Raw genomic sequence first — 16,552 nt, 5'->3', positions numbered from 1 at the left:
TTATGATTGTCGGTCGCACTCTTTCTCTTTCATCTTTCTGGAATATTACAGAAACAAATTAATTCTTACTAAAGGTTATGTAGTCCAAGAAATCTATTGGCTGTGTTATGAGAACCCGTATTTATTGCTGAAAGTATTTTCATATGTATAAGTTTATAAGGTCATTTTTAAGTTCAGTTTTATTTTAGTTTCTAAAATAATAATTAACTTTTAACCTTGTTAATTTGTTAGTCATCAATCAGTATGGACAAAACTCAAGTCAGTTCCGTTCCTGAGAACGAAGCATTAAACTCGGATGCTCCTGGGTCTGGACAGTGTTTTCCCTCGTCATTTTTGACCGTAGGCACTGCTGTAAGTGCCAAGTATCGAGGTGCATTTTGTGAGGCAACAGTAGATCACGTGGATCTAAAATTCCGTCTCCGTGTCCAGCTAAAAACTAATAAGGTAATCTGATTACATCTTTTTCCACAAATATTGTTTGGCTTCCATATATTTTTCTTACGAAAACTCATCCATCACTCTTAAGTAACTAAGTGTAGGCAGCGAGAGATCTAACATTAAGTACGTAAAAACCAAAACTAAGAGGTTTATTGATTGCAGTATAAATGGGTTTTCAGTCTACCTTGACGTGGTGGTTGGGCTTGCCTATCGTGATGAAGCAATCGAGCTATGCTGGCTGGAACAATCGTTCCTCGAGGTCCTACCATGCCAGACAGGTCGGTTGAAGAGCGGTAAGACTAAAAGCAGCAAACTCAAGGTCCGAGGGCGAAGTAATATCGCTAGCTGTACAGAGGTGTGACAGCAGTGAGGTGTTTCAGACAACCAGTATAACAGCGATGCTGCCTTCCCACAAAGAAAGGGTGGGGTTAGAAAAGGTCGACCCTAAAAATGCACACCTCACCTTATCCTACGGATTTCCGTCTCCGGAGGTAAGGTCTCAACAAGTACGGAGCTAACATGAAAACTACTCACAAAAAGGCCGTGTGTGGTCGACCTCAAGCAGTTGTCCCTCAGTCACTGCGGTCACTCCCTCAGATCACTAAGACCACCCCTAACCCAATTTCTTTTTCAGGTACCTCTAGAAGATCCCTTCCACGATGTGGGCAACCGGGGAGTGGTAACCGCCTTCATAACTCTAACAACACTCAAGATCACTGTATTCATAATCAATCGCTCTTCAATTCCTATTATTCTTCCTACCTTGACTTTCAGCTCTTAACTTCCTCTTTTGACTTCCTCCTCAAGTGTCACCATGGCCAACGATTCTAGTGCGCGAAACACTGTCCTAGGTCTACTGAAACCTCGCTCCAGACTACACATTGGAGCCTCCGACGTACTCACCCCATGTCAAATCGGTCGACATGCCTCCTTGGCTAAGACCCTAGGATCTCGTACCATTGATGTATGCTGTGTATCCGAAACACACATACAGGATCTTAGTGTGGTCATCCATTTGACCTCACCTCGCGAAAACGGAGAGCCGACGTGACACGCCCCCCGTTTGTCTGACGACCCGATGGTGAGTGTAGGCATAGCACTGAGTACGAGGACAGAACAAGCACTATTAGAATAGATCCCCGTTAAAAGTCGTCTATGTGCTGTTCGGCTAAACGGCTCCGTAAGAACTCGGAGGGATATGGGCACCGGTCGTTGCCTCTTCGTCGTCTCTGCCTACGCTCCCACTGATTGCAGTCCGGATGAAGTGAAAGATGACTTTTACATAAAACTTTTCGAACTTCTTCACAAAGCTAAACTCTCATAGTACTCGTAGCAGGTAACTTTAATGTCCAAGTAGGTAGCTTAAACCAAACAGAAAAATATTTAGGCGTGTATTTTAGTATTCCTGCTCAGCGAACAGATAATGGTAATCGTCCACTGCAACTGTGTTCAGACAATTGTTTATTTTTAGCAAACCCTAATTTTAAGCATGAGGAGAGATATCATCTAATATGGCGATCACCTGCACCAAACCATCGGTGGTTCCAAATAGACCATATTGCCACCAGTCATTGTTGGAGAGGCTCGATAGAAGACTGTCGCTCGTTCTGGAATACCTGTTTGTACTCCGATCATGCTTTAATACGAGCATGCATTTGCTTGTGCCTCACTGGACTTAGGAAAAGCACACTAAGAAGACCTATTAGGATTGAACTCAGTGACGGGAAAGCCAAAAGTAAGTTCCAGAAACAACTGAGGTCACATTTAAGTAGTTCTGAAAATGAGACTGACCCACATGTTGCTTTGAAATGTATACGAACAGCTGTGGAAGCAGCAGTGACATCAATTAGTGATTTAAACCAAAGGGTTACGAAAAATCAATGGATTTCTACTAAGTCTGTTGCACTTACAGATTCTCGTAAACTCATCCTATCAGGCTCTGAACACAATGAAGAACGAAAACGAACCAGATCTAGGTTAACCAAAAGTCTAAGGATTGACCATGAGCAGTGGTGGGTAACGAAAGCAAAAGAGATTGAAAAGGCAGCGGTCGTAGGTAACTCAAGACAGCTTTTCAGACTAATAAAAGAAACTGGAATTAAGAAGTCAAGTGTAAGTGAGACGATCTCGGAAAAAGACAACACTCTTATTTGCTCTCAGGTCGGACGTTTAGAACGATGGGCAGATCACTTTAAGGAGCAGTTCAGCTACTCTGAAACTACTCGCCATTTCCAGACAGCCTAAACGGAACATTGAAGTATGTCCTCAGACTCTCGTTGAAGTTCAAAAGGCTATAACTAATCTGAAACGAGGAAGAGCAGCTGGTCCAGATGGATTGGCTCCAGAGGTCTTTAAATATGGTGGTCCAATTTTAGCGATTAGGTTGACTAATATCCTGGCTAAAATCTGGGAGTTGGACGTAATCCCATTCGACTGGTCACAATCACTTATTGTCCCAATATATAAAAAGGGGCCAAAATCATCCTGTGATAACCATAGAGGGATTAGTCTGACTAACATAGCATCTAAAATACTTGCCTCAATAATTATCGGGCGCCTAACAAAGACTCGTGAACTGCAAACACGAGAAAAACAGGCTGGCTTCAGACCTGGTCGTGGCTGTATCGACCACATATTCACCATTCGTCAAGTTTTAGAGCACAGACATGTCTATCGGCGTCCGACAATGATAGTTTTTCTTGACTTGAAAGCAGCATTTGACTCTGTAGACCGAGAGGTTCTGTGGTAGTGTCTGTCATTGAGAGGTGTACCTCAGAAGTACATAAACCTTGTGAAGGCTCTTTACTCAAATACTACCAGTCGAGTGAGAGCTTATGGCAAACTGTCATCTGATTTTACAACCTCAAGTGGTGTCCGACAAGGCTGTCCACTATCTCCATTTTTGTTTAACTTCATTATAGACCTTTTGTTGGAAATAACACTCTCTTCGACTGAATTTTCAGGAATTGATCTGCCAGGAGATCCACTCATCGACTTAGAATACGCAGATGACAAAGTCCTGTTTGGTGAAGACACTGACAAAATGCAGAGTCTTCTGTTAGAACTGAGTAATAATGCCAGAATGTTTGGGATGCGTTTCTCCCTCTCTAAATGTTAATTGTTACTCCAGGACTGGCCTGCGTCAACACCTGAACTAAGGATGGGGAGTGAAGTAGTCGAACGCGTCGACAACTTCACTTATCTTGGAAGACTGATTAGCCCTAGTGGGTTGGTGACTGACAAAATCTCCACACGGATTCAAAAAGCTCGTTTGGCTTTTGCCAACTTACGTCACCTATGGAGAAGAAGAGATATCCGTCTATCAATTAAGGGACGAGTATACTGCGCAGCAGTTCGCTCTGTTCTACTTTACGGCTGTGAAACGTGGCCATTAAGAGTAGAAAATACTCGTAAGTTACTAGCATTTGATAACAGACGTGTTAGAAATATTGCTCGCATCTGCTGGGATCACCGGGTAAGTAATAGTGAGGTTCGACGCAGGGTATTGGGGAATGATGGTTAGTCAGTTGATAATGTTGTAAATCTTCATCGACTGAGATGGTTGGGTCACGTGTTACGTATGCCTGAACACCGACTACCACGACGCGCTATGCTGACTAGTGTAGGGGATGGTTGGAAGAGAGTTAGGGTCGGCCAAACCAAAACATGGCATCAGTGCTTGAAGTCACTAACTTCTGGTCTTAGCCATGTTGGTAGATACATTTTAGTTGGTTGGGGTCCGCGTGACTATCGTAACCAATGGTTGGAGACTCTAGGTGACATGGCTCAGAATCGATCACAATGGCGTAGGTGTATACACTCTTTATCTTCCCTCAAACCTTAAGATTAAAACTGCTTTATAGCTTTATTTCTACGAATTAATTCTTTCTTTCCGTATGATATCTTTATACACAATCTCTTATATATCACTACTATTGAAGTAACCACTTTTATGAATTTGATGTTCACCTTGTTGTACTAATAGGGTGTAGCAACTTGGACTGATGCATATATATGCCTGGTCCTACGTTGTAGCTGACAGAAATGGTCCCAATACATGCACGTGTTTTGTTTCATTTAGCTATTATCTTTTACTTTAACCTATTGGTTGGTTCGCATTTCATTAAGTGACTTTTGATTCCACAGATGTGTCTCATCCTAGGAGATGTGGTCTACCTAAAATTCCCCAACAGTATAATCGTGTTAGGTGAGAACTTTGATAATTGTATATAAGTCACTCGATTTATAAACTGTTCTGCGCTATAAGAATCTAATTCATTCTGCTGATAAATACCAGAGCGTTTTTCACTCACTACGTAACTTCACTCTTTTTATCACAATGCTAACAAAAAGCGGAGAAAAATGTAGGGAAATAAGACCATGTTTTGTCAGTAAGTATACCCATAAAGTTGATGTAACTAGACTAACAAGCAGTTTTCATCCTCATAACGAACTATATCTTGAGTAGCCTAGACTTCTTATTAATACATCAGACCACTTGAGAATTCAAGCTGTTGCTACCACAATCATAAAAGAAGTATTTGGAATTGCTAATTTCGTCTTGTCATTTTTCATTCCACTAGTCCTATGTCTCCGTTGATGAAACCTGTTTGATATCTGGATCTCCTGTCATTGGAAATGAAGTGGTGGTTCGAGTCGCTAACGAAACAGCACTGCCTAATGAACAAGCTGCCATAGTGATACGTGTTACGGATTCCAGTATTTACACTGTTGGTACGTTTTTTAAATTATTTCAAGTGGACCGATAAATGTTTGTATTTAAATGTATTCCGACGTTGTCGTATTTTCGTGGCTTAATGTATTTGTAGCCCTTATGGTTGCAACTAAGAAGGGTAATCATGAAGACACGGAGTAGTTGCAGCCATCTTTCGATCCGTTCTTCAATTGCTGACTAGTATCTCTTAACGGGATGTAGGTTGGACCAAAGCATGTCCTGTGCCGAATTGTGTTGGAGCACAGTAATTGGCGATTTTTTGGCTAACCAGAGCTAGTGGATAATTGATGAAGACTTTAGAGTCCTCTCGTGTAAAATTATAAATATACTATTTTCTTACTGTGAATCTTGCCCCCATTCAACCTTGTTTATTTGGAATATAATTACGTTCCTGTTCAACTGTGTTTGGATTTGGGGACTGGTCAAGTGAACTAGTGTCCGGAGAATAAACAATGTAAGTAGATGGGTCGTAATACGAGAGATCTTAACAGTATCCTATCAAGAAAGCTCGAAAAAATTGTAGGTTATAGTTAATATCATTTCCTTAGTTTTAGAAAGCCATTTTAATTTTAAAACTTTTGCGATTCTCCCACCATGTTCAGAGATATAAGTTTTGGTATCGTTTATTTTGTATCTAAATGTGACAAACTTTTCTAAATCATCCTAACTATTGTAAAAAAGTATCCTTATTTAAATGTAACATAACTGCTGGCAAAAAATGAGTATCTACTAGTTTGACTCTAATCATATAAATACGGATTTCATCCATCACAGTCTTATCAGTATTCATGCTATAGACGTAGAAACTTTTCAACGAAATCCAAAAGTTGTATTAAATTTCTAATATTTTACCTTGGTTGATTTAAACGTTTAGCTCATATATAGAGTCTCATATTCAAACCTTTATCTACCAAGATCTGGGACCCGTGATGGTATCTTTGGGTTTCTCAAAATAGGTATAACTATCTAGTAGACCAACTTTTACATGGTTGTTGAGGATTCATCCATCTAAGGTAATGCTACTTAGAAACTCCAGGATGTATGTACGCTTATAAGAGTCATTCTCGTTTGTTATTTAATTGTAGAAAGATTTCTCTTAAACTGTAATATAAATGATTTTGTAAACTTTAACTATCTTTATTGTTCATAACGATCAGATAATATTTTAATTAGAATTCAGTGATTGTCAAACATCACTTACATCCAAAATGTTTTCATTCTTTTTACTGTTTAGTTTTCGACGATGGTGATAAACGAACATTAAGACGTACTCAACTTGTCATAAAAGGCGAACGTCACTTTAAGGAGAGTGAAGTATGTGAATATGTACACATTTTGAGTGATTTTTTCAAATATTTTTTCTGTTAATCTGTTGAATGGATAGAATTGAATTTTGCAATCGGTCATCTGTTATTGTGCAACCCCATAGTAGATGACTAATAACAATAATACCTTATTATACGAGAACAACTGTATTACTGGAAATTCATTGCTTTAAGTGGTACTATCTTGATTTCTCACCATCTTCATTGATTTTCTGTTTAAACGATATTCTTCACTAGTAAGATATTTGAATGTACATTTTTATTCTATTTTTATCCTTACAAGAGAGGCGAGTTAAAAGTAGGTCATATTAAGAATTTAACATTTACAATACTGCAGCGGTAAGAAACTGTATAACACAAACTAAAACTGTCTTTACTTTAGTTAAATATGTAAATATTGATACAAAAGGCCACCGAAATAAATATACACCACACAATAAGAAAATGCAATTATGAAGAGGTAGAGGAAGGAGAGCGAGTATAACCAAAAACTATAAATGAATAGAGATATGTAGACGAGAGCTGTATGTAAGCAGTTCAGTTAAGAAAAGTAAAACCAAGAAGAATCCTTTCATTTAAGAAGTTCCTTTCCCTTTTACAGGAAAGTAGAAAACATTACAATAGGATCGTCAATGGTTTTTGTTCTGACCCATGTTTGATAACATCTCAAGCTACTGAGTTGAACTATCTCACGGACCTCAACTAGGGAGTTGTGATAGACCGATAGTTGACAATTTTATACAGCCTTCTTTCATAGCTCGGCGCCTCGTCATAAACTGAATACATCTTCGTTTTTCCAGTCCCATCATAGAAAGCCGTTGCTCGAATAGAACCATTAAGAGAGGTTGTTGTATGTCATCACTCTGCATCTGATGTTTTTATACAGAGGCTTAAAGATGTTAAAATTCTTAGGCACTCGGTTCTTCGAAAGGAAATTCTAGAGCACAGTCCTGTCCAACGAGTCGAAGATAGCCCTGATATTAAGAAATAATGTCGGTACTAAAATTGACTCAACTGTCTGCAAATGTTCCCCCAAATGCCGTGGTGCACCCGATAGTGGGGAAAGCCCGCTCTCCATGGTCCATGACGAATGATCCACCTATTGAGGCGAAAGTCCACAAGGAACTCCAACTCCTGATGTGCCACAAGTCACCAGGCCCAGATGACTTACCTCCATCCCTTTCTAAAGATAGTGGTAACTTTCTGGTTATAGGACTGACTGAGTTCTTCACAAAGGTCTGGCAATTTCAGAATATCCCAACATCGTGGAGTGAGTCGACAATTGTTCTTATCCTTAAAAAGGATTCACTCGGTTTCTGCAGTAACTATCGGAGGGTACATCTACTTCCGGTTGCATCCAAACTATTTGCTTCTGTGATGCTTCCTAGATTGTTCAAAATTCGAGAAACATTGACTCACGAGTAGCAGACTGGTGTTCGTTCTGGTCGAAGATGTATTGATTATATCTTCATCATCTCCCGAATGTTAGAACACCATAATACTTATTACAGGCCATTAATCATAGTTCATCTTCATATTATGGCCACCCTCTATTCGTTGAACAGGACTGTTCTGTGGGGTTGTCTTTTGAAGGAGGGTGTGCCTGAGAACTTTGTTAACATATTGAAAGCCCTATATACAAACACCTCAGGCAGAGTGAAGGCATACAAACACATCTCATCTGCTTCGTTTGTGGTGTAGGCTAGTGAATACTAGGCGGCTTTTCTGTTTTCTTTCCGAGGTTGCATCGGTCACCAGCCCACCAGGGTTGATGAGACTTCCAAGTGGGATGAAGTGGTGAAGGCACTTAGCTATTTAACTCCCTACGTTTAGACTTTGAAGGTTACTAGGGAAGCAACATTATACATTCAGATAAATCATCATGGGGAGCTTTGAGCATGTGTTAGGAAAGCGTTTTTGTACCATATATAATTGTTTCATGTTACCTATGTTCTAGTTATATGTGTCACTTCTATATTACGTTATTGGGTTGAAGGTATGAACATTTTAGAACCAAACATATCTCACAGGTGTAAAATAGCAAAGGTTGGCGAATATTATTTAGATCTTTTGTATCTACCCACACTTCAATAATCAATTCAAATGATAAATTTATTACCCAGATTACTAAAGACAATTAAACCTTCTCTACAAGTGAATCTAACATATTTATTTCTTCGTAATAGTTTGGAGGATTTAAAATGGTCGGTAGAAACTCTAATCCAGTGTTATGGTTTAAATTTGGCTTCAGCGAAAGAATAAAATGTATACTTTCATATTGTCTATTCGAGTTGATAGACGATATTTTTGACCAAGAATAAAGATTTTGGAGGTGTTGTGTTCTTTGAACTTGAAGACAAGTGAACATAACACTTCCCTTTAATAATGTCGATTCTCTTGGTTAATATTATCGTTTTTAATGTTTTGATTTCTTTTAGTACTGTGAAATGTTATTTTATCATCATTGACCGTCATCGACAAAAAAATTTTTATTTGTTAAAATTCACCTAAATTTGCTTAACTTAATGCACATTAAATACTTCCCTTTTTTCATTTGTACGCATGTTATTTCTTTAAGAGCCATTTTTTATATAAACTAATTCATACCTTAAACAACAGGTCCTTTTCTTTGTTTTCTCTTTTCAAATTATTCTCATTTCAGTAACTTGTAAATTCATGAATTATTCACTTATTAGAAATGAGTAAAATTACTATTTTTTTCAAGCGCAATTTAGTTACCTTATTTGCTTTTTCTTTTTCATCTTTAATGAATTGCACAAGTTTTGTAAATAATAATTTTTTCATTTTAGAGTTTGGATTGTTTGCCTTTAACTAATCCGGAGCAATTCAGACAACCAGTTATAGATCAGAGAAGGAAATATCGATCTGGGTAAAAGAGTATTATTATTATTATTATTCGAATTATGTATAATTTTACCTACAATTTCTCGATAAATCGACACCATATAGAGAACCGTTGGAAATAAGAGTGTATCATTGGACAGCTGTTTTGCCTTCAGTTGAGTACTCTCATTTGGACTACACCAACAGTCACTAACTTCATAGATGGTTTGGCCGTCCCTAGCTTTCTTCCAACCTATTTTCATATATGTTGTGTTCGTTAGCGTAAAAGTATATTGAAAGCAAGTCCGGATAGGCCAAATCAAAACATGATTTCCGTCTAAGAAATCATTGACTGTTAGTGTGAGCCATGCTACTAGATGCGGACTATCTGGTTGAGGTTTACACAATAGTTGCGACCAGTAGCTCGAAATGTCAGTTGATGTGGGTCAGAATCGGTTACAGCGTAGGTGCATTCATTATTTATCTTTCTATAGATCTTCAGCTTCAGTATTCCTTCATATATATCTTTTACTTCTGTCTTTTCGAACCATATTCTCAATGTCCACTTTTTCTCGTTGCTATTTTTGCTACACTACCTATCTGTTTTGCTATTCATCCTGTTAGTTTCATCTCGTGCTAACGTTATACGGGAACTCGGGTCAACACACGTTTGTTCCCGACTCTACGTTGATTGACTGACATACATCTGAATTTCAGTTAAAACACTCTCCACATATATTGATGTGTTGGTTAATATTTTATTATCTCTCTACGCGATGGCGTTTGAAGCGAAAGGTACTGAGTTCGAGTCCCAGAGTGAACATCAACTCTGAGATGCAGGTCCATCCAGCTGACAAGTCCCAAACAGAACGAAACGCGCGTCCTGGATGCCACTATCCATCTTTGCTTACCATGCTTATGAATTTAGGCTATATCGAGGCAATACACACATTATGCACATATGCCAATTAAGAGACTGACCAGTTGCAGTCCTAAAACATCAATGGGAAGATTCAAACAAGCAATACTAAGTGAATTTATCTCTCTACTGTTTCGAATTAATTTTCATGATATTTTCCTCTCCATACCTGACCATATTCCTATTAATTTATATTAAAATACACAACTTAAATAGTGTATATATGTATACACCATACATAAGTGTTTAAGTTTTGATTTGAGTCGCAGAAACAATCATATTTTTTCTTTTTTTTTGATTGATGTCTTAATATTTTGGTTTGAGGGAGGGAGTGTTGTTAGTCTTCGTAATTCGATAAGGGTAGAATATTGTTCATTTAGCTTGAATTATATTATGTCAATGATATTTTCTCAACAATTATATCAAAATCTGTCATTTGACATTAACTGTAAAACATTTATTCTTTTTTGTTTCTTCACAATCTCTTTAAAAACAATTCAATCTTTGTTTAATGAGAATTATCTTTCTTCCTATTTAATAACAGTGAAGATGGTAGTAGTATCTTAGATGAGAACATGGATGAAATCGAAACTGAAGATGTAGATGAAAGAAGTGTGGTCAAAGATTTTAATCAAACCATCTCGTATCAACCTAATGGAAATTCAGATAAACTGACAGATCGCAATGATGCAGATGATTTTGATCCAAATTGCTCAAATGTAACAGAACAGAATGATGAAGGCAGGACTCGATCATTAGAAGCTAATACCAATATATCAAATATGGGAGCGACTGATTTAAAGCATTTGCCTGCTAGTTATTGTCGTTTACTCGGGCGTTTAGTCATGGTTGATATGCCGCTAACAGGGAAAGGTAAATTATATTTTAGTTGAAGGGGTTTTATGGAAATTAGTTTAGTTTGTAGGTTGTATACATCGCAGATTGATTGAAGTTAGGCTACTTTTAGAAAATAAAGACCACTCCTTATCCATTTAGTCCCATCACGAGACTCTCCAACAGTGTCCACTGAAAGCTCCTCAAAGGATCGAAATCAGAGCTGTCAGGTCTTGCAATAAACATTTAACCATTAGATCACTGAGTCACCATGCAATCGTATGGTTCCAAATTCGGTCAATTTATGATACAGCATGATAATCAACCGATGCCATTAGCGGTACGTGTTTCACTTCTAGCATTTCTAAACACTACTAGTCACGCTTTTTCATCAGAACTTCAGGAACTTCTTGAAAAGAAGTCACAAGTGAGCTGACAACGTTTTTGTAGTTGAAGGGGTTTTTGGTTATAAACTTGATTTGTAGACCCCATTGCAAACTGATTGAAGCCGAAATTGTACTACTGGACCTCGATCTAATCGTTCTACTGCTTAAGGGTTCGCCACCAAACCTGGTGGTCCTAGGTTTGATCCCCAGTTGGGTCATGGGTGCTCGCCTCTAACGAGTCACGTGCTAGAAAGAAATAGCTGTCTATTTCTCATTAGTTTTCTTTGTTATCCAAATGAGATCAATCTGTGGCGAATACAATATGTTTATACGTTAGTATTCGAAGTTTTTTTCGTGCATTTATTGATATATTTTTACATATTCTTTTGTAGATGGTTTTGGCTCTCCCTCATATGGATCGTCTACTCCGGCCTGCAAGAGTTCTGGGGTAACACCCCGACGTCGATTTACCCCAGCTGTTGTTGTTCTACCATCTGCTATGCCAAGTATTGACCTAGGAAGTCTTTCAAATATTGCTAAAACACACAAGTCCTACAAACTTTTGGTCCGTTCGTTTAAGGATAACAGGTTTCTAGCAGTTCCTGTTGAATTTGTTAAGCGATTGAAACGACCTGATGCAGTTGAACTTGCTCACACTTATCCAGCACTTCGTCCAGCTTTTGAGCGTGCACTGTTGTGGTTGGATCGACATGAATTTCCAGTTTCTTGGGGTGAAAATGCTGTGCAAACAATGTTAGGCACAAAAAACTGGCGATATTCAAGACGTCGTTCCAGGCAAGCGGCTTCAGATTTCACAGATTCAATAAATTCTAGCCCTTTAAGCTTAAAGCATACACGTGCTTCATCGTCGTCATCTTCTGAAGCCTCACGATCTCCAAATACTTGCCGAGGTTTAATCCAAAATTCACGTGGCAGACCAACTAAACTACTTGAACATTCTACTCGTAAACGACCAAGACAATCGGATAAAACCCAAGGTTCCCGGTCAAGTTCACGCTTAAAAATAAAAAGACTTAAGGGAAATATTTTGCGTTCAATTAAACCTGACAAACGACAAAGTGATGTTTCTTCAAACGAGTCATTTCACATGGAATCCTCAAAAAGATCTGCCTCTAATTATAAAGTTATTAAGAAAAGCACTAATAGTCATCAAAAGTCAACTACAAGTTTAAAATATGAAAGAAATCCTATTTCCGGTGGTGATTTATTTGACTCAGTAAGTTCTAATGAAGCCTCGGCAAATTCTTCAGAGTCAGATAGTGACACCGGATCAATCAGTTCATCAACTAGCAGTAATATAACCGTATCTACTGTTAGTACACCTAGTAGCATTAGTAGTAGTCTGAATAGTAGTAGTAGTAGTGTCAACAGCAGTAGTATTAGTAGTAGTGATAATAGTGGTACCAGTAGATCATACAATTCATCAGATAATTCATCAACATCGTCGGTAGCTAAATTTGAAGCACGTGATAGATGGATTGCTCAACTGTATCGATTTATGGATGAACGTGGAACTCCAATCAACAAAGCACCTAGTTTAGCTAACAAGGATTTAGATTTATATAAACTTTATAAAGTGAGTCCATTTCAAATTATTATTATTATTTCAATCTGTTTTCATATTAATATGCACATACAAAGAGAGATTTTTCTGTTTAGCGTCAATATAAGTTATCTTAATTGTTAGATAAATACAGTTGTGCTTTTTTTAATTAGCTAGTTATTTTTATTGCATTCCACTATCCATCGAATATTGAAGTTCATCAGAAGAAGAAGCTTAAAATATTATTTATGAATTTCATTTATGTTTGTGCATTCATTTTGTTTTATTTGGCGGAGTGGGTTGGTATAATAATTACCGATTACACTGATAATATATGGATCGATAACAAATACAATTACTCTCTCAATATCTCACGTCTTATTGAGGCATACAAATATCAGAGTGCAACATATTTGTGGCAGGCTCCACTCTGATGATGATGGAGTTATTAATAGCTCCTACAGAACTTATGTCACTTGAAACGAAATATACAAACTAGTGCTTGTTTATTGATTTGCACCGTACGGCCGAGAGTGGGGAGAGTCCGCTCTCCCTCTCGAAATGCTCTCACATGGCCAGCGAATATATAGCCTCTGCCAGGGAAGTCCTACTCACTGCCTTCTCGTGGTGGGGGTGTTGTTTACGAAATTGAGAGGACGAAAAGCGAATGTTCGGCGATTTAACCGGGTTAGTGGACAAGGCGAGTCCACCTAGGGGAGTTGGCAAACCCTGATTCCAAACCAATGGTGCACATGGGCTCCAGTATCCTGAAGGAGCAAATGGCGTACGAATCAATCATTGATCACCGGCTACCATGGAACTGCATCTCCTCACGATGCTCCACTGCCTTGTGGACTAGACCTTCAGGTCAAAGGCTCCGGGTGTGGCCCCCTAAGAAAACCACCTGCTTCAGTCTGGGCACCTGGGCAGTATGACAGCCCTCACACAAATCAAATGAGATTTGTGAGGCGCATATGTATCTGGTGCTTTCTTGTACCAATAATTATGTGTTTAAATAAATAATTATATATATATATATATATATATATATATATATATATATATATATATATATATATATATAATTTAATGATTCTCCAAACTTCAGCATTTTTTCCGTATGTTACCGTTATTTTTACTGGACATTGTTCTTTTAGCTGGTTCATAAACTCGGTGGCTTTCATCGTGTCTCTTCACAACTTAAGTGGGGTTATGTTTATTCAAAAATGGATTTGCCTCAAAACTTCAGTGCTGGTCCACGAAACTTGCAAGCTGCTTTTAAGAAGTAAGTTATTGGTATTGATAATTACCCTGCTTAATTTCTTGTTAATTATACTATTAATAACTGTATTCATGGGCCTATGTAAGCTAGACCACCATTCAAAACCTGGAAGCACTGGACGGCCGGTTCGTCCTAGTATGGTCTAGCTTACATCGAATCATGAATTCAACCATTAAAATTACTACAATCTCCACAAACCCCATTCTGATCATAATTATTTTATTAGCATTATTACCTGTTTAAGAATCTAATACACCAACTTGAACTTCACTTTTCGTACATTGACTTCTCTGTCTTTTCTTCCTACCATATTTATGTATTTGAACTCTTACCAAACCGCCCAGTAGTGGACTAGTAATTGAAAATTCGCTTTCTAGACAATAGGTTTCAGGTCTGAACTTAACTGAGCCTACTTCAGTGTAGGGAGCCATGTATCGTCGTTAGTCTTCACGCAAACTATGCACCTTAAATTTGAGTGCTGAGATATGTTCTTGGTGAGTGAGTTACATTGTATTGCAGATATTCAAACTGGAAATGATCTTACTCAAACTTAAATTCCTGCTAAAATATTTGCTCATCTTCTTTATTGTATAGGTATTTATATCCATGGGATGATATCAGTAAAAAGTTGGGTACAAATCTTTGTGAGCTTCCACGATCCAGACCGAGATACCCTTCTTCAGCACAAAATTCAAATACCAATATTTCAGCTGCCAATTCAACCGGAACCAATACCAATAACTCAGCTTCTAACAACACTTCACAGACTAAACAATCTCTTGACTCAGGGAATGCGGAAACAGACTCAAAGTACTCTAACATAGAGGTTTCTGAAACAGTAGAAAATTCAAGTGTTGGAGTCAATAAAAATGTCCGAACTGTCAATAGTGCCCCCATTACCACCATCGACAACACGATAACAACGACGACTATAAAGAAACGGACTTCTGATAAAGCGTCTGTAAGTATCAATATTAATTGTTTTTATCGCATAAAATTTTTAAATATGCCTTTTTCAATCATGATTTTTATTTGTGATCTCTCTTATTTTCATGCCATCTAGCAGCAACTAATAGTTGGTCGTTTTAAACAATCGGACGATGAACATACTGGTGCTCACCATAATACACCAATACGAAAGTCAACTTCGTCATCACCATCATCATCATTAGGAATGGCTAAATCGTCCAATTTTGTATCGACAACTGATGATTTGGATAAACCTATTTCTTCAGCTTCATCCAATAGTTCATCAAAATCAGCACCTTTAAAAAATCGTAAAAGATTCTATGACAGTACAATGCTAAATCTTCCATTGTTAAATTTTGGTAGAGAGTCAATTGACAGAGTAGAAGATTTATCCAATTGTGTAAGTCTACTTTTTTGTTTGTGTTCGTATTTTCCCACATATTATGTATGCATTAAATATAATTACATTTCCTTGGTATAATTTTTACTGTTGGATGTGAATAACATAATAATATTGAAGATACCCGATTACTATTTTAATATTTCAACTGTGAAAAATACTAAATTCTCCACAAAACCCCCTCTGATCTATAATCATATGCTCACTAGTGACTGACTCCAAGAGATACTTCCTTGAGTTCTAGTGGGAAGCAGTGGCCAGTGGAGTTCTACCAAGTCTGTTGCGGAGATATCAGCTCACTAAAGACAATTGGTGAACGGTCGCTCAAAATCGTGGATTGGTTGAAGTTAGACATTAACACCGTTGGATGCCGGCTCAGTGGTCTATCGGTTAAGGGCTCTGGCTCGAGACTGGTAGGTCCTGGGTTCGAATTCGCGAGTGCGCGATCGTGGATGCGCACCACTGAAGAGTCCCATGATAGAACGAAACGGCCGTCCAGTGCTTCCAGGTTTTCGATGGTGGTCTAGCTTCAATTGACTCATGATTTCAACTGTGAAAAATACTAAATTTAATATTGTATAAAATAATTTTTAGCTTATTAACCATTAAATTAAATAGGGAATTTAATTTAGAACCCAGAAAGTTATTTTCAACATCGATTATTTGTTCCGATTCAACAATGAAAAATATTTCAAAAAAAACGAGAACTGATTGATTGATCAGGATTTTTGAATTGAAAGGAAACTGAATGAAGTGGATTAAAAATTCGGTCCGTGATATTCGTTTCCTCACTTCAAAAAGTGATTAATCTATTTGTCCATTGTTGCTCACTTTTGAGCTATCTGTATTCTGACGT

The 16,552-nt window shown here is 37.8% G+C and overlaps 1 protein-coding gene across 1 annotated transcript in view; it reads left to right on the top strand.

Annotated features, from left to right (window-relative positions):
• Window positions 1-232: 232 nt before the first annotated feature.
• Smp_124780 (hypothetical protein) overlaps window positions 233-16,552 on the top strand; it is a gene marked incomplete at its 3' end in the record, with an annotated part of 36,246 nt that continues 19,926 nt past the window's right edge. The window contains exons 1-10 of the mRNA XM_018792483.1: window positions 233-444; window positions 5,022-5,172; window positions 6,408-6,487; window positions 9,309-9,388; window positions 10,806-11,134; window positions 11,874-12,234; window positions 12,862-13,078; window positions 14,203-14,330; window positions 14,922-15,288; window positions 15,391-15,696. Of these exons, the coding sequence (XP_018644114.1) occupies window positions 244-444; window positions 5,022-5,172; window positions 6,408-6,487; window positions 9,309-9,388; window positions 10,806-11,134; window positions 11,874-12,234; window positions 12,862-13,078; window positions 14,203-14,330; window positions 14,922-15,288; window positions 15,391-15,696 (2,220 nt within the window). The 5' untranslated portion in view covers window positions 233-243. The remainder of the gene's footprint in view (window positions 445-5,021; window positions 5,173-6,407; window positions 6,488-9,308; window positions 9,389-10,805; window positions 11,135-11,873; window positions 12,235-12,861; window positions 13,079-14,202; window positions 14,331-14,921; window positions 15,289-15,390; window positions 15,697-16,552) is intronic.

This window comes from Schistosoma mansoni (genome assembly GCF_000237925.1).
Source record: "Schistosoma mansoni, WGS project CABG00000000 data, supercontig 0266, strain Puerto Rico, whole genome shotgun sequence".
Taxonomy (NCBI): domain Eukaryota; kingdom Metazoa; phylum Platyhelminthes; class Trematoda; order Strigeidida; family Schistosomatidae; genus Schistosoma; species Schistosoma mansoni.
Note: the sequence above shows the minus strand (reverse complement) of the source record. Positions and strands in the feature narration are given on the sequence as shown.